The sequence below is a fragment of the Lissotriton helveticus genome, chromosome 6 (genome assembly GCF_964261635.1).
Source record: "Lissotriton helveticus chromosome 6, aLisHel1.1, whole genome shotgun sequence".
In the NCBI taxonomy this organism is placed as follows: Eukaryota; Metazoa; Chordata; class Amphibia; order Caudata; family Salamandridae; genus Lissotriton; species Lissotriton helveticus.
In genome coordinates, this window is record NC_136067.1 from 592,681,841 (window position 1) to 592,704,095 (window position 22,255).

At 39.4% G+C, this 22,255-nt stretch overlaps 1 protein-coding gene across 7 annotated transcripts in view; it reads left to right on the forward strand.

The window, feature by feature from the left end:
* The window catches only part of RIMS1 (regulating synaptic membrane exocytosis 1), a 2,308,950-nt gene that overhangs the window by 1,445,489 nt on the left and 841,206 nt on the right, over nucleotides 1–22,255 (forward strand). For 6 of the 7 annotated variants that reach the window (XM_078648052.1, XM_078648043.1, XM_078648046.1 and 3 more), the window contains one exon: nucleotides 13,905–13,967. The exons of the other annotated variant lie outside the window; for it this stretch is intronic. In XM_078648052.1, the coding sequence (XP_078504178.1) occupies nucleotides 13,905–13,967 (63 nt within the window). The remainder of the gene's footprint in view (nucleotides 1–13,904; nucleotides 13,968–22,255) is intronic. 7 annotated transcript variants of the gene reach the window in all.

The following is a 22,255-nucleotide window of genomic DNA, read 5'->3' on the forward strand; positions in this document are numbered from 1 at the left end:
AGGTTATACACCACTATGGATTGAAATAGAGAGCTCCATCATAGGCAAAGCCCCTCTCCCCGCGATACTCACCATGGACCTGTCGCATCTTACTCACTCCAAGTACATTATGCTTAACACCAGGAGGGCACTCCTTAGACTTAACCAAACCCATAATACTGGCCTCCAGATAAAAAAAACGACTTCATCATCCCATAACCCAAATATCCGGATTAACAGACTATCACCCTTTTGGGAACACTGGTCAGTTAAGGGCATCAACATGGTCTCTGACTTATTCGAAGGTCACTTGCCACTGCCGTACTCTACGATACAAACTAAACACTGCCTCCAACCAATTGATTCTATGCGTTCCTAAAGTTGAAAGCGGCCTTATCCACACACTCGTTTTCACTCTCAGATCCTTGGTTAAAACCACTGCTCCAGCGCCTACAGGCCTCAGGTTACTTCGTCTCTAAAGTTTATAAAATGCTTTCGCCAACACTAGGCAAGGCCCAAAGACGGAACGAGGTTAGGTGGGAAGGAGAACCAAATACCACAGGCATAGACCTTGATTGGGATAGGATTCATGCCTCAGCCCTTACACATAAGTTGTCCCCGATCCTTTCCCAAACCAAATATATGCTAATTAGCAGGGTTTTCTGGACCCCTCAAAAATTATTTAAGCTAAACCTACGTGATAGCCCCACATGCTGGAATTGTTCCTTATCTGACGGGGATCTACCACACATGCTCTTCCACTGCCCCTTATTACAAAAATACTGGTCCAACATCTTTGACTACATTGAGCACGTATTTAAGATTAAGCCAAAGAGGGAGTTTATCTACATACTACTGGGTGCCATAGACCCAACACTTCCAAGAGATCACGACCGTCAACTACTAGATCTATTACTTACACTAGCGTGCAAAGTCGTTTTATGCAAGTGGAAGAGTGCCTCGGAGGTCTCGTTCACAATGTGGAAAGAATGGGTGTCATCCATTAGAGGGACCGACAATACTGTTTTGCATTCCTCCACATGGCATGTAACTAACAAAAAATTGTGGAGCACTCTTGACGCTTCCTCCTTCTCGTTTGACCCGCCGTAGGATGTTACCTGTTTGGTATAACAGACAAAGAAATCACCCCATTGCTGACTATGTGAAACAAAAGCACTACTGGAATACTAAAGTGGATTAAATTGAATGTCTTGGTATTGGTATTAGGTATAGATTTATCTTGCAGCACCATATCCTACATACTAAAGAACACAATCAGTGGCAACACAATGTATGTTTCTGGTTTTGTTTTATTTCTCTACCCCATGTAAGCTCGTCCTATTGTCTTCTACAATGATGTCTTAGCTGATACATTGTTCACATTAGAAAACGATTTCCTGATTTGATGTGACTTCTAGCATGTATACCACACTACGATATCAATTTCAGCTATAGATAAGTACTCCACTCATGACTGTGACATCTGACCTGATTAAGACATCTGACCTCTTCAAGCAATGGGACCTGTGTTTGAACTCATGTTATTTTCTTATCTTACTTTATTTGACCTTATCACGGAATGTTTCCTATATGTATGTATTATTTTCGTACCTTATTTTCTTTCTCCTTTTATTGCTCAATAAAAACGATTTGAACACAAGAAAAAAAAACAGAGACTTCATTCACATCATCTATATAAGGAGTGTATTTTACTGCTTACACCCTTTTCACAAGGTAAAAGATTGTAAAATCTACCACACTTTTTCCTCTAAGACTCCTAAAGATAGAGAGGGAAGGCTTCTTATATGTCTACAGAAATTAAAAACTAAAAAGACTGTGGTTTCTGAGGGGGAGGATGGTGAGAATTACTCTCATTCTGAAGTGAGTTCACAAAAAAGAGAAAAGTTGTGTGACCATAGTTCATCAGAGACACCAAAAATGGTCATGAAAAAGACTCTACACGAATCTTCAAGGGAGAGGGCATCAGAAGATTACTGTCACGGAGAGAAAAAAGACAAAGGGCCTCATTTATGAAGAGTAACACATCCCTGGGAGAAAACAGTGAAACGTCACTTTTCATTGCGCCCTCCTTGCGACACCTATGATGCGTCATATTTACAGTATGACGCAAGGAGTTACAGATACGTCAGTATTTATGACGTAGCTGTAGGCTAAAAAATGACGCTTTCCTGGAGTGTATCATAAAAGTGACGCAACTCCAGCAATGGGGCATTACACAAGGGCAAGTTCCATGTTAAATGTGCCTGCGTCAGTCTTACGCCTGCCATGAGGCAGGCGTAAGATAGTGATGCATTTGTGTCCTAGAAGTGGCGCATTGAAATCTCATAGATTTGACTGCGTCACTTCTACGACCCGTTCTTGCCTCAGAACACCCCACCTGCATACATTATACCTGGCTCAGGTATAATGTGGCACAGTGGTTTACAAAGTGACGCATCTACCTAGATGCGTCACTTTGTAAATATGATGCAACATTGCGCATTTTTGACACCACTTGTGCGTCACAAAAATTGGCGCACTGGCGGTATAAAGGTGATGCAAGGCCTCATAAAGAAGGCCCAAAGTTTCCACTGGAAAAGTGAGGTCTGAGCCGACCACTCCATCTCCCAGTTTGGCTTTACATTGGAAGAAATCGTCCTCGGAACCATGGACTGTAACTTCCAAGTCAGCCTTTAAAATGTTGACAATGTCAAGATCAGCGTGGACCATACCGACGATGTCGACAATGTTGCTGAGTGCAACGTCGACAACAATGATATTGTCGACAACAACTGTGATGACAACACAGTTGGTGTTGGGAACGTTGATGAGGACACCATCGACACAAGCATTATCGGCAAAAGGACTATTGACTAAGAAACCATCATCAACGGTGAAACTACTGGCTACAAAATCATCGAAGAGCTGTCAGTGGTGGAAATAAGATCTCCGCCGTTGACAAACATAACTACGGAGTCGTCAATGACATTGTCGATGGTGCCATTAATGAGGGAAAAAATGACATCAGAATTTTGGAATACATATCTCCAAGCAAAGTCTCTTCTCTCCCGCCAAGACACTTGCTTGATGAAGAAGGTTCAGACAATGAAGACCCATTTGAAGTGGCCCATAGTCCTTCAGAGCTGAATGTCAAAATTCAAGAAGAGAATGACAAAGAATATTGTGATGATTATAATTTCCCAACACTAAAGCAATATGTAGAAATGCCTGCACAATAGATAAAGCAGTTCCAACATTATAGTCACCCTCCAGTTCTGGAAGGCACAGTTCAAGTTGCATTAGCTTTGGTTCAAGACCTCCAGAGCATGTTGCAAAACTACTATAAAAGATTTCCGGAACCTACAAAGGCAGTTTCAGAATCACAGTCTATGCATCCAACTCAAACCCGGATGTCAAGAGCTCCGCATCCTGTAACTGTTCCTCTTAGACCTAAGAGCACTTCAGCTTCAAATATGGCAGTGCCTCCTGAGGATGAATCAGCCTCCTCGGATGAAGACAGAGAAGATGGAGAAATCCCTGACAACCAATCTACTCCCAATGAATGGGATGAATATTTCATTCCAACACCATCTCCACCTGCACCACAACCAATTGACTCTATACCTGATGAGATCATAGACTTTCATAATGTCATGGAAAGAGCCTCAAAAAGGTTCCAGTTACCTTTGACTATTAAACATTCGTACTGTTTTTCATATGATTTTAAAGAGGCTACTAAATACATCAGTTAGAGTAATCCCAGTAGTGAACTATTTTGGGGAAGAAGGTATCAAGATAATGGAACCCTACAACAGTCTGTGCTGTTTTGCCAAGACTACACAAAAAATACAAGGCACCAGAAAACTCACTTGCATGCATGGTTGGTCATTCAAGACCAGATTCTGTGGTGATACAAGTGGCCTCAGATCCGGGACAAGAATCCTTCGACGCTGAACCCTGCACCCCCAGATAGAAAAGGCAGGTACTTAGATAAGAATGGTAAACATTTCTCATCTATGTCAGCAACTTCTGTTTGTGCTGCCAATTCACTAGCCATACTAGGCCAGTATGACAGGCAAATTTGGTCAGACATTGGGCCAGTATGACCGGCAAATTTGGTCAGACATTGCAGTACACATAGATCTTTTGCCTGACTATGTAAGAGGGAAAGCAAAGAAAATCCTTTAAGATGGAGAAAGAACATCTTTAGAGATAATAGACTTCGCTATGGATATAGCATAGGCAGGGTTTCGACTGTTGCTTGGAGCTGCTGTCATAAGAGGCCAAGGATGGTTGAAGGCCAAATCATTCTAGTCAGAAGTTCAGAGCAAGATCTTAGACATGCCATATGATGGAGAGGCATTATTTGGAAAACGTGTGGATGACGCCTTACTGACAATCAAGGTGGACACAGATACCGCATGATTCTTAGGTACCCCGTAGATGAGAAAAATGCCTTTTCGAGGTGCAAGAGGAAGAGGTGTGTTCACACATAAAGGGAGTATCAGCCAAACAAATACCAACAATATAAGCCCCTTCAAATGCAATTAATAACAGCAATTCAGATCACCACCAGCAGCAGCTTATACAAAACAAGTGCGAAGAAGGAAACAAACCTCACAAGGAAGAGACACCAGCAGAAAGCAGTTACAATTTAAAAGTGACTGTTATAACCTCTCCATCCCAACAACCGATTTAAGCAAAAAATTCAACATTTATACACCATGGCCACAGATAACATCAAACAGGTGGGTGTTAGATCAAATCACCTACGGTCATACTTTAGAATTCAACCACCAAACATTCCCTCAAAGGGAGCACCTCCTCCTCATCTACATTTGCTCACACAAGATGTTCTGGTCATGCTATAAAAAGGAGCAGTAGAGAAAGTACCTCACTCCTAAAAAGGAATGGATTTCTATTTCCGATTCTTCTTGCTAATAAAGAAAACAGGAGAATGAAGACCTATTTTGGACCTGCAGAAGTTAAACAAGTCCCTGAGGAAACAATCTTAATGCATGGTTACTCTTCCAAACATCCCGCATCTCCTCAATCACATAGATTACATGTCAACCTTGGATCTACAGAATGCTTACTTTCATATCCCAATTCATCTCAAACATTACACATTTTTGAGATTTAATGTAGCTTCATTCATTATCAATTAAAAAATCTCAGTTTTGGGCTCAAATCAGCCTCCTGTGTTTTTACAAAATGTTTAGCTCAAGTGGCAGCTTACCTAAGACAGAAGTACTTACAGGTATGATGCCTTTATCATTCCATACCTCGGCAACTAGATGATAAAGGCACCAACTGCTCATGAAATTTCAAAAGCAACAAGAGCTTGTCTAGCACTGTAAACATTTATGTCTCACCATCGATTATCAAAAAATGTCTTAGAATAAGGCCCAAACTGTTAGCACAAATGCTACTGAAAAGAATGTCCTCTGCAATTTCCCTAGTACCTTTTCCCCACTTAAGAATGTAGCCCTTACAGGAAGAGTTAGACAGGTAATGGATTCAAATGCAGGGATCATTTGATTACCTAATTCGGATCACTTCAAACATGACGGGGGCCTTACCCTGGTGGGGAAAAGATAGCAATCTGTCAACGGGGGTTATATTCCTCCCTCAAATATCCGAATGTGCCATTAGTATGGACGCTTTCCTAGAGGAATAGGGCATTCCTCTTCAGGATTTAAAAATAAGTGGGAAAGGAGCTCATAACAAAGGAAAATGCATATAAATTTGCTAGAACTCAAATCCATTTAATTGAGTTTCCAAGTATTCCTGACAAGGATAAAAGACTTGTCAGTGTTGATCCGCACTACCAGCATGCATTATGTAAACCAACAAGGTGGCACAAGATCTTTAGCCCTATCACAGGAAGAACAAGAAACTTGAAAATGGGTGCTGCAGAACCAAATAACAATAAGAGAAGAACATGTTCCAGGCACAAACAATATTCTGGCAGACATGAGCAGAACCAAATATAGCTGCTCTGAATGGGAGCGCAATCAGACAACTTTGGACAAGATCTTCCATCAGTGGGGCAAACTGACACTAGTTATTTTTGCCACACAAAAGAATCAAAAAGGTCAATTTAATGCGGCTGGTCGTGGAGGAATGCGTTCTCCCAGATTTCTCAGCAAAATGAAGAGGGAACCCTGTCAAATAAATCTGGTTTCTCCAAGATGGCCTAGATAGCATTGGTTCACAGAAATGTTACTGCTATCAGAAAGGATTCACATCCAACTGAAACCCTTACTAACATTATGTACAATGAACCGCAACCAAGTACATCTTCCGGACCCAACCTCCTTAGAACTTTTCGACCTGGCTCCTGAATACAATGGGTTTGCAGGTATGAACATCCCTCAATACTGCAGAGACATTCTTGTGAAAGTCTGAGCTGGTGCCGCTAATTGGATGTATAAATTGATATGGAAGCATTTCTGTTTGTAGTGCAAGCCAGATATCAGTCCATCATCCTATTTTAGCACCACTGGAACACATTTTACCTTACCTCTTATTATTGACAAAGTCAGGATTGGTCCATGCTTCTATTAAGGTGCATTTAGCTGCAATGTCAAGATATAGAAGATCGACTGGTTCACAATCATTTTGGTCTAGTAGGGTTTGTAAGCAGTTTCTTATAGGGATGTTTAGAGTCTTCCCTCCAATTAGTATTTAGTCCAAACAATGGTTCAAGGTATTATGAAAATATCAATTTCACACACAATCAATAAAAATAGATTACGCTTTTTGGAAAAGGAAAAACTGTACTTTACACATACATAAAAAAGTAACTAGAGAACAAAGGAGAAAAGCCCATATAAGAAATATTAGAAAAATTTACAAAATGTATTCAATATATAGATAAAATCAAGACAATGCACTCAGAAATAGACACTGGTACATATAATATTTGTTGTGCAATACAAAACCAGACAAGTGGCAAACAGAAGGGATTATACAGCAAGGGAGGTTCAGGGCAACACTGAAACAACAACAGGCAAGACGATGCGTCCTTCGTTAATTACGGCCACATATGCTCTTCGACCTTTGTATGATTACATGGTCATCATCAGAACATCAATTTAACTGAGCATCCAAGAAAATCTATAAAATACCCAAATTATATTCATATAGGTATATAAAAACAATTCAATATTTCTAAAGGGCAGACAATCTAAAGATTTGAAAAAAGAAGAAAAAATCCTACTAGAAGTAAAAAGAAAATGTATACCATCACACCAATTGAGGAGAAAAAGAAAATGTATTAAAAGAAAAAACACAAGTGAAATCCCAAGACCTAACAGTTAAAGAAGAAATTCACCTATTTCATCGATATACTGCTACCCCGGAGGATTACAAAGGTATGAGTGGTGTACAAAAATTTTACCCAGCACCGTGAAACGTAGCTGAAATAGAACAGATAATTCATTAACTGATCCGACAAATAGTTTTTGCGTAAACGTTGTGACATATATTCCACTTACCTCCGAATGCACAAAGAAAAATTGTGACGTACACAGATTAGGTTACACCTCACCAATGCCTAGTGGAACTTAAAAACTGAAATAGTGAAAAATGTAAGTGAACCAATCCTGTATGCGGTTTTAGGAAGGTTCTAAAAAAGTCTGATTGTGCCACTTACTTCTAAATGCAGTGTTGAAAAGTTGTGAAATACACAACTTATATTGATACAATCCATAAATTCAAATTCAAAACAAGCTTTATTCGGTTAGTATACAACCATAAAAGCATTCTAAAATACATCAAATACAAATACATTAAAACATTTATCATAAATCATCACAATGGGTTATAAATAATTTATCACCGTGAGAAATAATAAAAAATCATGTAAGGTTCAATTACAAGCTAGGTTATCATTATACATAAAGTGCTAAGTGCATTTTGGGGAGAAGACCATATATATCTTTGAAGCCAAGAAAAAAGAAACATTTTGCCTGGGAATTTAAAACACTAATTATGCTAAAAAAATTTACAATTTCCGTAGACTAAAATAATTTCATTTCCCTGCCCGATTCAATTACTACATTCCATTTCGTCTCCTAATACCCAGTGCTACTTTAATGAACCTCATCATTGCAGAACAAACAGTAGAATTTTCCAAAAGTTACAAACACTCATATCCCTGTAGGTATGTACACGTAGAGATATTTTTTAGTATTGGTCTCAAAAATCTCCTTCTCGGATCATCATAGAGTGTGCAAAAGAGTATAAGGTGCATAGTGTTCTGAGGAGTACTGTTATCACAGGGACAGAAACTAAGGGTTTCCGCCCACCCGTTTTGGAAAAGCAAGCAAAAAGTGCAATGTACCAAGGCAAAATCTGGTTAAATCTGGTTAAATAAAAACGCATCTGACAATTTGTAGAAAAGGCTAGATAGTACTGTTGGTTAGGCAAAAAGGCACATTTCGGGCCAGAAGCCTCTTGCTGAAAATGTTTCACATGTGCCCATTCCCTGTATTGCTTCTTGATTATGCCTTTGGCATTTATGGGGATCTTTGTTGGATTTTCATAAAACTCACCCAGCCCAATGTCATATAATCTTTGCTTAACATACCGAAACCCGGGAATAGTCATCATCTTTTCAAGGGTAAGGCAGTCTTCCATTATTTCCCTAGTAAACTGTAGTTCTTCTTACAACCAAATTTTAGACCATAAAATCAAAGGGGCAGAGCTTTTACGATCCTCCAGATAATCCAACCCTATCTCTCGATGAGAGAAAGAGATGGCCGTACTGGTTGGGATCATCAGTAAGCGTTTTATGAATTTATTTTCTACCACTTGTAACAAGCGGCTTTTTTGATGACCCAAAACCCCTTCCCCGTATGAAGCCGCCGATACACATTTTGCATTACATAGAGTGACAAGCTGTGGCACAGGCCTATGACCTAGCTTACAAGCAAACCTAAAAAGCCCCCCCGCTACTCTATTGGTTTGTTGGGCTCTCATTGTAATTAAAACGTCCCATTTAAGATCCCTGCTGAACGTATTTCCTAGATATGTAAAGTTTTCCACCCTTTCGACTGGTTTGCCTCTAACATTAAAACTCCTCTATTTTGCGTGTTTTGGGCCAGAGACCATTATACAAGACTTTGAAAAATTAACCTTCAAGTCTAGCGTCGCCATATAATTTGTAAAGGCGCCCAGGGAAATTTGTAAACCGTTCGCTGTCAGCGACATACGGACCGTGTCGTCTGCGTACAAAAGTAACACAACCCGTTGCCCCTTAACTTGGGGGAAATCAATTTTCAGCCTCAACAGGAAATCCTCCAGACAATTTGTGTATACTAAAAAGAGGAAAGGGGCTAAAATGCACCCTTGACGAACTCCTTCTGTTGAAGCAATAGGCTTGGTTCTTTCCCCATGAGTGCCAAATCTTATTGAGACAGAGGTGTTCGAATGTAATCTTTTATTGATACAATCATCTCCCCAGTGGCTGCAATAAATAGAAGGGGGAGAAATGAATACTTAAATATTCCAAGCCAAACCAAAATGAAAAGCACCCGAACTAGCTAAACAAGTCCGCAAGGCTAATAATAGAACTATCAAACAGCTATTTGGAATTTTGTGATAAAGTTATCAAACCGCAAACTGTACACAGCCCATAATAGGTTTGTCAACAATTATTCAGTTATCAAAAAGGGGGTCTATGACTTATAATTTGGCATCTATGAGTTGTAGATATATATAAACAGGCGGTCAAGCACACAGGAACCCATCTTTCACACCATATTTACGTGCACAAATTAATCTAGCAATGCTGACCACAGGTTGGGAGAGCATATCTCCTGTATGCTTCACTCAAACGTGAGGGCTACACATGAAAAAATAAAAATTCATGTAAGGTTCAATAACAAGCTAGGTTATCATTACACATAAAGTGCCAAGTGCATTTTGGGGAAAATACCATATTTATCTTTGAGGCCAAGAAAAAAGAAAAATTTCTCCTGGGAATTGAAAACACTAATTATGCTAAAAATGTTTACAATTTCTGTAGACTAAAATCATTTCATTTCATTGCCCGATTCAATTAGTACATTCCATATCATCTCCTAATACCCAGTGCTACTTTAATGAAACTCGTCATTGCAGAACAAACAGTAGAATTTTCCAAAAGTTGCAAACACTCATATCCCTCTAGGTATGTACACGGAGAGATATTTTTTTAGTATTAGTCTCAAAAATCTCCTTCTCGGATCATCATAGAGTGTGCAAAAGAGTATAAGGTGCATAGTGTTCTGGGGAGTACTGTTATCACAGGGACAGAAACTCAGGGTTTCCGCCCACCCGGATTGTCTAGGAAAAGCAAGCAAAAAGTGCAATGTACCAAGGCGAAATCTGGTTAAATAAAAACGCATCTGACAATTTGTAGAAAAGGCTAGATAGTACTGCTGGTTAGGCAAAAAGGCACATTTCCGGCCAGACGCCTCTTGCTGAAAATGTTTCACTTGTGCCCAGTCCCTGTATTGCTTCTTGATTATGCCTTTGGCATTTATGGGGATCTTTGTCGGATTTTCATAAAACTCACCCAGCCCAATGTCATATAATCTTTCCTTAACATACCGAAACCAGGGAATAATCATCACCTTATCAAGGTTAAGGCAGTCTTCCATTATTTCCCTAGTAAACTGTAGTTCTTCTTTCAACCAAATTTTAGACCATAAAATCAAAGGGGCAGAGCTTGTACAATCCTCCAGATAATCCAACCCTATCTCTCGATGAGGGAGAGAGGTGGCCGTACTGGTTGGGATCATCAGTAAGCGTTTTATGAATTTATTTTCTACCACTTGTAACAAGCGGCTTTTTGATGACCCCAAACACCTTCCCCGTATGAAGCCGCCGATACACATTTTGCATTATATAGAGTGAAAAGCTGTGGCAGAGGCCTATGACCTAGCTTACAGGCAACTCTAAAAAGCTCCTCCGCTACTCTATTGGTTTGTTGGGCCCTCATTGTAATTAAACAGTCCCATTTAAGATCCCTGCTGAACGTATTTCCTAGATATGTAAAGTTTTCCACCCTTTCGACTGGTTTGCCTCTAACATTAAAACTCCTAGATTTTGCGTGTTTTGGGCCACAGACCATTATATAAGACTTTGAAAAATTAACCTTTAAGTCTAGCGTCGCCATATAATTTGTAAAGGCGTCCAGGGAAATTTGTAAACCGTTCGCTGTCAGCGACATAAGGACCGTACGAAAGTAACACAACTGGTTGCCCCTTAACTTGGGGGAAATCAATTTTCTGCCTCAACAGGATTTCCTCCAGACCATTTGTGTATAATAAAAAGAGGAAAGGGGCTAAAATGCACCCTTGATGCACTCCTTCGGTTGAAGCAATAGGCTTGGTTCTTTCCCCACGAGTGCCAAATCTTATTGAGACAGAGGTGTTCCAATGTAATCTTTTAATGATACAATCATCTCCCCAGTGGCTGCAATAAATAGAAGGGGAGAGAAATGAATACTTAAATATTCCGAGCCAAACCAAAATGAAAAGCACCTGAATAAGCTAAACAAGTCCACAAGGATAATAATAGAACTACCAAACAGCCATTTGGAATTTTGTGATAAAGTTATCAAACCGCAAACTGTACACAGCCCATAATAGGTTTATCAACAATTATTCAGTTATCAAAAAGGGGGTCTATGGTTTTATAATTTGGCATCTATGAGTTGTCGATATATATAAACAGGGGGTCCAACACACAGGAACCCATCTTTCACACCATATTTACGTGCACAAATTAATCTAGCAATGCTGACCACAGGTTGGGAGAGCATATCTCCTGTATGCTTCACTCAAACGTGAGGGCTACACTAGAAAAAAGGAAATATTCCCTTTAACCTCACAGATTACTACTACAAAGCGCTATATTTTAAGATCTGAACCAATTATTTACTGGGCCATATAAATTATTCCCCAAACATGCGACAATTTTAGTGCAATTCTGTTGTTGCCAGCAGTATATGATAGTAAAAAAGGAAACACTAGCTGAAAACTGAAGACAAAAAACAGGCTTGCTAAAACTCACATCAAAGTTATGCGCATCTTTAAATGGAAGCTCGATAACTTACTGGGCTACTCTGTGTATTGTTGATGACGGACTTTGGTGAATTGTGCAAAAAGTTGTGCCTCCCTCACATGAAGAATCAAATCTCAAATTACAACGACCTGCCGCGGTCACCCAAAACCGTTGGCTAACCGTGTATCTTCTTTCCACAGAGGCCCAAGAAGAAAGGCCTCAAGGAAAGTTAAATCCAAACTAGGCGCCATCTTGGAATGTTGGCGCAAGGATCGGATGAATAATCCGTAAAGAAAATAGCTAAACCAATGTCACCCACATTAAAGAGAAATACTTGTGCATCCTTAAAGCATAATAAATTTAGAAGAGAAAGGCTTTTAAGAATAGCAATCAATAGAAAAAGGGAAAAAGAAAAATGCTAACAATTTCACATAATTTTAACACTTACACAATATTAACAATTTCGCATAATTTTGAAGTCAATTCCCAAACAATTATTAACAACCAAATTGATAACAAACAATAGAAATATATGATAAATCAAAACAATACAATTAAGCCACCTCCTCCAACTTAGCACCTCAATACATTGCTTGCGCACCTCCTGAAGGTTCCATTTGAACCGATACACAAAGTAGATATCACATTTCTACCATGGCAGATAGCATTATTATTATTGGCTCTTACATCAGCAAGAAGAGTTAGTGAGATACAGGCTTTCACAATTAAAGACCTCTTTCTTCAGTTCAAGGATAATATTGTGGTTCTCAGAATCAATCTCAAATTTAGTCCCAAAGTTCCTGCAGATTTTGATCTAAATGAACCTATTGTCGTGAAGACTTTATTTCCAACTCCTCTGGCAAACATGGTTAAAGCGCACTCTAGCAGAGCAGTTTCCACTACGAATACATTGTTCTCCGGTGTGCCTCTTGAAAATATGTTGAGCGGTAAAATAGAAGAACAGGCATGCGTTTAAGCAACATTACTGTCTGCAGTCGTCAGAATGCAGTAATGCGGTCGTGGGACAAGCAGGGTTACGTCTTTTATTTCAATACGGTGAGTCCCATATTTTCATCTGTCTCTAGGCCATACCTAAAAAGTGTCAGCCAATGCCTGGAAATATTGAGGAAAAATATATGAGCATGGTTAAAAAATATTGCGTGAGGAGGTGGAGAAAATATCATTGTGACTTTTGACAATTTTAAAAGGGAATTACAGGAATAATACAGGTTGAGGCTGGGATTTGGAAAAAGTGCAGGAACAGATTTAGATGCAGAAATTAATACAGGGATATTAATAAATATCACCCAACAGGGTGCTAAAGTTTGTGATGCAACCTATGTCCTTAGGAAATCGACAGAATCCCCTTTCCTTTTTTTATTAGAGCCTATCTTGCTGGTTTTCATTATGTCTTCAAAATGTACTGGTGTGGTGTGATTCTGCAATATAGTGGTCCTTTCTTGCTCTTGCTGACATCAGTGGCAAATGGAAAAAGAGTAATGTGGAATCACCCTTAAACAGAAGGCGTTTCAACCGTTGAACAGTTCTGCCACTCTACTCTCCAGCCAAAAATGCATTTGGCATACATGGTGATGTAACTTTGTCCTGTATAAAGAATTAGCGTTCCTGAGTATGTTAATTTGCAAACAAATAAAAATTAGTTGTGCTAGATATTTTATTGTTCTATTCATGAGCAATGTATTGCAGCTTGACCACGATTAATGATAGTTTGCCACACGTGTACTCAATCTATGTAGGATTTTACGTTTTCCCTATTGCATCTTCATATCGCTGTCATTATTCATGAATCATCTAATGCCTCATATTTGTATCTGTTTCACTCACCACCCATGCTGTCTGTGCAGTGAGCTTCTAATGCTACCCAGAGCAAAACGTGGAAGAAGCGCAGAGTGCCTACATACAACCAGGTAATGTCATAATCCAATTATCATATTTGTTAATGAATAGTTCATCTAATCTCTATTCAGTAAGCATTCGTACAGTCCTGAGCTACACGTGTTGTAAACAATCAACTAGAAGGCAGCTACATGGCATAGATATTTAGCTTCTGCACCTTGAGTGCATCACAGTATTTACCACTTGGTCAAGTGCATCTCCATGCTTCCAGCATGATCTGTATATGCTGTAGTGTTGTGTTTTCGCAGTGCCAGTCTAGTCACATGGATCTAAATTGTGATTCAAATATTTTATGACACTTTCAGAGAACTTGGGGCATAAATGTATATTCATGCGATTGTATTCTGAAATGGCATTAAATATTTGAGGCAGAATTTAGTCCAAGTATGGTCTTTGCATGGCAGTATTTTGTTTTTTCCTATTTTGTTTTTTTACGTTTTGCATAATAGATTTATGTTTTTACGTGTTTTTTCATTTTATCTTTGTGTATTTTCCGCCTACAGCCCAGTTTAATACTCAAGTAACAATAATTTATCCATGTGTCAGTACTATATATTTGGTTAAAGAGTACGATGATGGTGCAGAATTCGATTTTAAGTGCATAGTTAGTCGGAGTAGGGCCTGAAAAATGGGATTTTCAATTGTCGTATTATAGTTTCTCTAATTTATTCCAGAAGTAGATCATTGTGGTTTTAGTTGATTAGTTGTAGTTGATCAGTAAAGATAGCCTAGCACGAGGATTTATTATAATTTTCATCAATATCATGCTTCCTCTTTTACTCCACCTGTGCTTTATTAGTTAAAAACATATTTCATATTGCCACCACACATTTTTCAAACCAACAATCAATCTTACTATATTGCTCTGGGACCTCCACAGAAATATTAACCCACATTCACATTTGTTATAAATATATATAAAACATGCATAAAAGACAGACTGGTGTATCATCATGGTCAATAGAAATAATTATGTATGATGGGTGTAGATTCTCTCCTTCTCAGAACTGGGTTCTTTAATGCCCCAAAGTGCAGCTGCGCAAGGAAAGCACAACCATTCACCATTCACGAAAACACTTGATTTTCTTATTCAGATCTCTTTTGTGCATCAGATTTGAAGTAATCCGTGGGGATTCATCCTGCTCAATACACAATTTAAATAAGATAAATCTTCATGGATTTGCAGTTTATAGAACAATTAAACACCCAACCCATATTAGCAACACAAAGTGGACAAAATACAGTTAAAGTGTGTAAATACTTTGTTTTAATCTGGGACATATTTTGATATCAAATAGGACAGCGTGCTAGTGTCGAATCAGAATATTGAGTATTAAATATTGAGGGCCCAAATATCAACAGGTAATATATACATTTTATATGCCTAACTCCACATGTATGTATGTTGACAATATATATTTATTTTCAAGACACGTAGAAGTCGAGTTAAGATTAGTAAATCTGTACTTACCTATATCCACTTACCGCCTCTATATTTGGGTAGAAATATTTTGCCCACTCGATATTCATCACTTTATATTTTGACTAAAATCTGATGTGCTAGTATGCGGTAGGAATCTTTTAAATTGGTACAAAATGTTAATTGCTTGGAGTTAGCATTCCAACCCATCTTTTTTTTGCCAACAATGTCACCTCAGATTAGATTCAGCCATATTGCAAATCACTTTTGGTCCTGCTCCTTTGGGACTCCAACTATCGGAGAGTTACTCAAACAAGCCAAAAGGGATGGGTTAGGCAAAAAAATATATATATCCCTTTTGTGCTCACGTGATGCAACCTCTAAACGTTTCGGTTTTTGCACTGAAAAAAATCCTTGTCAATAATTATGAACTATATCATGAATTAAAAATGTCTCCTTTTTTGTAAAAAAGAGATATATGAATGTATTGATTAAAATGCATGTCATTATGCCAATGTACAAATTGTGAAATATACAGTACAATAAAAAAACACAATAAAAGTTCCAAAATCATTGAATCGCTTGATTCATGTCAAAAGTTATCTGTGCGACAGTCACAGCATTCAATTACAATATTATTGCACCAAATCCTCTGTTATTTGTATACACCTTATATGAACCATCAATATGAGCATACACAAATAAAAACAAACAGTTACAGTGTGTCCAAATACTTTCACCATACACATAATGTCGACGAGGCGTTTTGGCAGATCTTGGAATCAAATCCACGCTTACTTCAGGTCAAATTCTCATTAACAAATTCTGTATAAAAGCAGTTATTTACTATAGGAGACAGAAACAATGAAAACCTAATGAATTCAAACATTTATGCTAATTACCTCGTGATTTAATTCAGTACTTACTATTGACTCACAACATATTATATGTCATTATATTTATTAGAGACCCTTCCTTATGGAGAAATCCACCGTTAATTACTAAAACTCTAAATTGTTGCTGATATTATGAACAGGAAAACTTAAAGGTAGTTCCATGTTGCGTTAAAGCAATCACTCTGTCTTGTTATTCTAGTAATAACAACAAAGATTTAGTTAGATCATAGGATCATAAATACCTCAATTCCAACTTTGTACCTCTATTTCCCTCCAGGGACGTGTTTCAATATTAAGGATGTAATCAACTCCAAAGAAATGCTATCCTACTAGATATACAGGTTGATTAGAGGCCTACTTCAGATTATTCATCTACGTTATTAAGTCCAATGTCAAGACTTACTTACGTTAAAAGGCAAATATATTCTGTTCAATAGGCCTCTTCAAATTCAAGATATGTCGTCTTCTGTATCATCCCTGTTGATACCAGATTGGGAACGTTACATATAGTGTGACCATATTATAGCTGCTTCTGTTGTTCAGGGATACTTGTGATACAGCACTTACCGCTCTACGTATGCCAGTAACTATCCCTTTGTTGGATAATAGGGGTCCCTTATGATAGTTCTAGATTTCCACAGGTGGTGTTTTTTTTCCGTCCCTGATCATGTATGTTCCAAAGCCTGCTACAAAAAGGAGTTATCTATAGGATGGTTACACAACTTCAATGGGAACATTCAAGCCCAAACTGCCAATCCAGGTCTTTTCTGAAACAGAACAAAAGCAACATAAGACCAGTCTTTGCCTTGTTGGCTGCTTCAGTTGATTGCAGCTTTGTTCTTGTTAGCATGAACCTACATCTGGTCATGCTCTTGGACAATTAGGGTGTTACATTAAAAACAAAAAACAGGGAGGAAGGCTTGCAAATAGTCTAAGCACTGATAGTCACTCAGGGTAGCTTGAATATAACCCATAAATTTTTTGACCACATTAGATTAGACCCAGTCATATTGAAATCAACCTTGATCCTGCTCCAAAGGGAACAGTCCAGTCCAGACAGAACTGCCAAGCCTTATACAAAAACAGTGGTTCTGTCGAAACATACGACAATTTCTTTGTTATGCTTGATTCTTTTTGATAATTTTTGTATATTTCACATTATTATTCATGGAAATACTGTATGGAACATTTGTAAAAAGGAACACACACCACAGTTTTAGCTTTTTGCAAGATTTTCTTATTTTTAGATGTCTTGCATGAGTTAATCACAGATAAAAGTAGGTTGTCCAAAGCAATGGTGACACAGGAATTACAGATAAGGTGAGGTGCTAAGGTGAGTGGTAGTGACAGGTGATGATCTGACTGTGCAGTGACACAATAACATATAAAAACATAAATTAACATCAGTCCATAATTTGCAATCAATGGTTTCCACAAACACGAATATTCTTTCTTTTCAGTTGAAACTTAGTATGGACAGATTGAAAGTACAACGTCGATGTTTCGACCCTAGTAAGTGGTGCAGACTTTTTGGCTACCGTATCAGGTCTTCATCAGGACAAGGAAAGTGGGACAACCTGTGAATGAGTAAGGGGTGGTTATAGTTGTTGGTGTGTGCAATGTGTGGTAAAAAGCGTGAGACAATGCCAATCATTGCGAGGGTGTCGGCTGGCACCGCGCTCGCACAGACTACTGAAGAAGCCTTTATACCTTCAAAATCATCAGGTGAGCAAGCCAAATTGGCATTGTCTCACGCTTTTTACCACACATTGCACACACCAACAACTAAAACCACCCCTTACTCATTCACAGGTTGTCCCACTTTCCTTGTCCTGATGAAGACCTGATACGGTAGCCAAAAAGTCTGCACCACTTACTAGGGTCGAAACGTTGACGTTGTACTTTCAATCTGGCCATACTAAGTTTCAACTGAAAAGAAAGAATATTCGTGTTTGTTGAAACCATTGATTATGGACTGTTGTTAATTTATGTCTTTATATGTTATTATGTCACTGCACAGTCAGATCATAACCTGTCACTGCCACTCACCTTAGCACCTCACCGTATCTGTAATTCCTGTGTCACCATTGCTTTGGACAACCTACTTTTATCTGTGATTAACTCATGCAAGACATCTAAAAATGAGAAAACTATTGCAAAAAGCTAAAACTGTGGTGTGTGTTCCTTTTTACAAATGTTCCATACAGTATTTCCATGAATAATAATGTGAAATATACAAAAATTATCGAAAAGAATCAAGCATAACAAAGAAATTGTCGTATGTTATGACAGAACCACTATTTTTGTATAAAGCTTAGAACCCAGGTTCTGAGGGTCACTGGGTCACCCCATTTGATTTAAGAACTGCCAAGCCAACCGAATATATGACAGAAATATATGTCTGCCAGCAGCTATACTGTTCTCTAGTTGGGCAGCTTTTTAAACGCACTGCAGTGAAACATGGTGTGGACAATTAGCTTTGACATGTTGGAAAAGCCTATTTTTATATGTTCATAAGTCACCCATAAGGGTGTACCTTGAAACCTCTTTGTGCAGCCCGCTAATATATCAACATATGTCAAACTACATATTGCGGTTAGTGTTCCCTCACAGTGAAATAAAAGCCAAAAAGATATTTCATTGTGCAGACCTTGCTATACCTTTCTCTAAGTAAGCTTTGATGTGATTAAAATCGTAATTCAGTATCTCCACTCAGTAACACGTTGGAAAATGCTTCAAAGTAATTTTCTGCTTGGTTTTTTAACTCTGATTTAATTGTGAAATAAAATGTATGATAATTTAAGCAGAAAAGTATCTTTATAAAAAGTGTGTTTTGAGGCTGCTTGAGCCAGAACTGGCTCAAAACCAGCCACTCATCACTCCTCCAGAGCTAGAATCCACAAATTTGACCAGGGGAGTTAACAACTCTGGCCCAGAGAACAATGGTCTGTCTCTGAGGTAAGGAAGAGCAAATGGGTGTTAACTGTTGACCTCTAATCAGGGATTAACTATCTGGCAATGGACAGAAACGCTTGGCAGAACAAAGGCCATATTTGCCTTTCTGGTTTGGCTAGCAGATGCCGAGGCAGATGTATCAGATTCATTCCCAAGAGCCTCCAAGACAGCCAGGCTCTAGTCACATTAAGAGGGAGAAATGGTTTCCAAGAGGGAGGAGCATACATCTGAATAGGGAGTGGCTTAGCAACTGAAGACAGGCCTGCCTGGTGGTAGCTGGGCTTTGCAATCTTGAAACAGTGGATACTGGGTAATTTTAGAGTCAGACAAAGAGAAAATAGGTCAAAGGAGGAGGGGGGCCATGAGAAGATAGCATTGGACAGTAGAATTCTCCAGTCACGGGGTACTGTACAGAATAAGTCTTGTTCTTCCACAACCCCATCCACAGAACATTTCTGGACTGCTGATCAGTATTAAAGTGAATGTACTCTCCTTATAAATTGTGTTTATGCATTGCCGTTTCCATTATTGGCTTATTTGATTTACAACTAAGGGGGCGAACGAGAACACCGGCTCCCATTAAAAGAAGGGGTGGCTGGGGAAAATATTCACTCTGTGGTGGGCACCCCATGGTGCCTGCTACATTGTGCATGGTTGGCAAGAAAGATCCCCTGGGTACCCCCACGGGTCCCATTCGTATGCCTCTGGGTGATGGGGGGGCCTGCAACAGGCCCCCAAAGACAGATTCCGACAGCTGTTTCATGTCAGGCAGACCAAATCGGTCATCCTAAATGCTCGCCCGGAAACCATGTCCATAGAGCTGTGCGAATCGGCTCTAAAAGATTCGGGCTGCCAAATGCCTTTCGAATCTCATTCGGACTGCTCAAACAGTTTCCGGGCATCGTAATTGGTCATTGGGAAATGTGTACGATTCGTTCAGAAACAAGGGTTCCAATTTGGATTCTGCAAAACCGAATCCCATTTGGAGCCTTTCCAAACAACATCATAATCGGCCCCTAAGTCCCTAGGACAGTGCACTGAGTGTGCCCAGGGCCTGTAAATCAAATGCTGATACTGGGCCTGCAGCACTGATTGTGCCACCCACACAAGCAGCCTTTTCAAAGGGTTCTCAGAACTGCCATTGCAGTGTCTGCGCACAGTTTTTACTGCTATGTCAACCTGGCAAGTGCACCCACTTGCCAAGCTCTAACCTTCCCTTTTCTTACATTTGAGTCACCCCTAAGGTAGGCCCAAGGTACCGCTGTGGGCAGCGTGCAGTGTATCTGAAAGGTGAGGCATGCTCTGATGTGTGTAACATATCCTGAAAGTGACCTGCAGTGAATATCGTTTTTTACTATTCAAAGGCTATCTGTCCCATTATATAGAATGAGAGTTTATTTATGTAAATGTAAAAATGTAAATTGAGACTTGTATAGCGCACTACTCACCCGCAAGGGTCTCAAGGCGCTTGTACGAATACCGCTGTGGAACCCTTCTTAACTTCTTATAAATATAACTTCCCATTGGGAGGAGATAGGAAGGTAAAGTGTAGTATACCTGAGGTCAGAATTTAAAGCTTCATCTTTTGGCAAGGATGATTTTTACATTTTGTGTTTGAAAATACCACTTTTAGAAAGTAGGTATTTTCTTGCTTAGCCATCCTGTGTGTTTTTGCTTGGTTGTGTAATGATTGTCTGGCTTTGGAGTGACAGGGGCTGGTGACGTGAATTCTGTTCAGACCTATTAGGAATGTGTCCATTTTACCATGTTTGAATGATCTTGATGGAGCCCTTTATTTCTTCACATTGCTTCTCGATAACACTCACAAACCACATCAGAAGAACCATCTGGGCTACTCCTAGTTAGAATCTAATTCTGCTACAGGTGCCAGGGAACAGCACACCATAAAGCAGTGGCCCAAGACACAAGTAAACCTAAGCGTTTCACAGTTCTGTGACCTCTCAAGGCCAGGGCAATGTTAGACCCAGCAGTTAGAATAACAGTGCACTGACTGGCTAGGAAAGTGCACCCTCGTGCAGGGATGGGATCAGTTTCCAGGGCTTACAACACGAGGACAAATCCTCCACTGCTATTTGCTATCATCATATAGTAGGGGTCATTGCCCATGCCTTGCATGCAGTTTACATTAGCCTCTGTTGGACTGAGAGTCGCATCCACTGGGTCTATATTGATCTTTACCATTCAGCTGCAATCCTTAGCACAATGGGGGACAAGTTCTTCTACTTCCTATGTCTTCCTGTGCTTCAAGAGGTCAGTGTATCCATGAACACCACTGTATTATAGACCATCTCAGGCAGGCACAGATCTAGCACCAACTGTTAACCCACTTACCACTCATAAACAACTTTCCATAGTCAAAGACACATGGTCCAGGGGGCTCCAAGCTAGCCGAACCAGAAGGGAAAGCCGTACATCTCCCAGAGATTTTTGGTAGAAGTTTGTGTGCACTGCATTGCCCTCCCCACATGCAGTCACAGAACAAAGTAATAACTTGAGAGTTACAAAAACTGTCTCCTGCCTTCCAGGGGTAGTAAGCTGTGGCATCAAGATGTTACCCATGTGCTTCTTACTGTCATGTGTATCATGCGCCTCTCACTGTACACCCCACTGGATGTCTCCTGTTTTCAGTGATTTTAAACTGCTATGACTTGTGTCAACAATCATCATTAATAACTTTAGGAGAAGATGCTACCTACATGTCGTCTCTAGATTAATGCGCCACTGTAGTAGGATCTGTGCTGCCAGTGTTTGACAGCCTATGGGAGCCGAGGACCATGCGGGGTATGTCAAGGTCAGCTCTTAATGACCACTCTTCCCATAGCATGTCATCTGCAACTAGTCAAAGATACCACACCACCTGATTCAGACAATCATGCGTCCTGTCTTCTATATGGTATAGTGAAGTAAAGTGAAAAATGAAACCCTCAGTGCACCCCATACTGAGAAAACTGTAGCATTTCTGGACTCCTCAGTTTCAGCTTTGCTTCACGCAGCCAGGCAATGCACC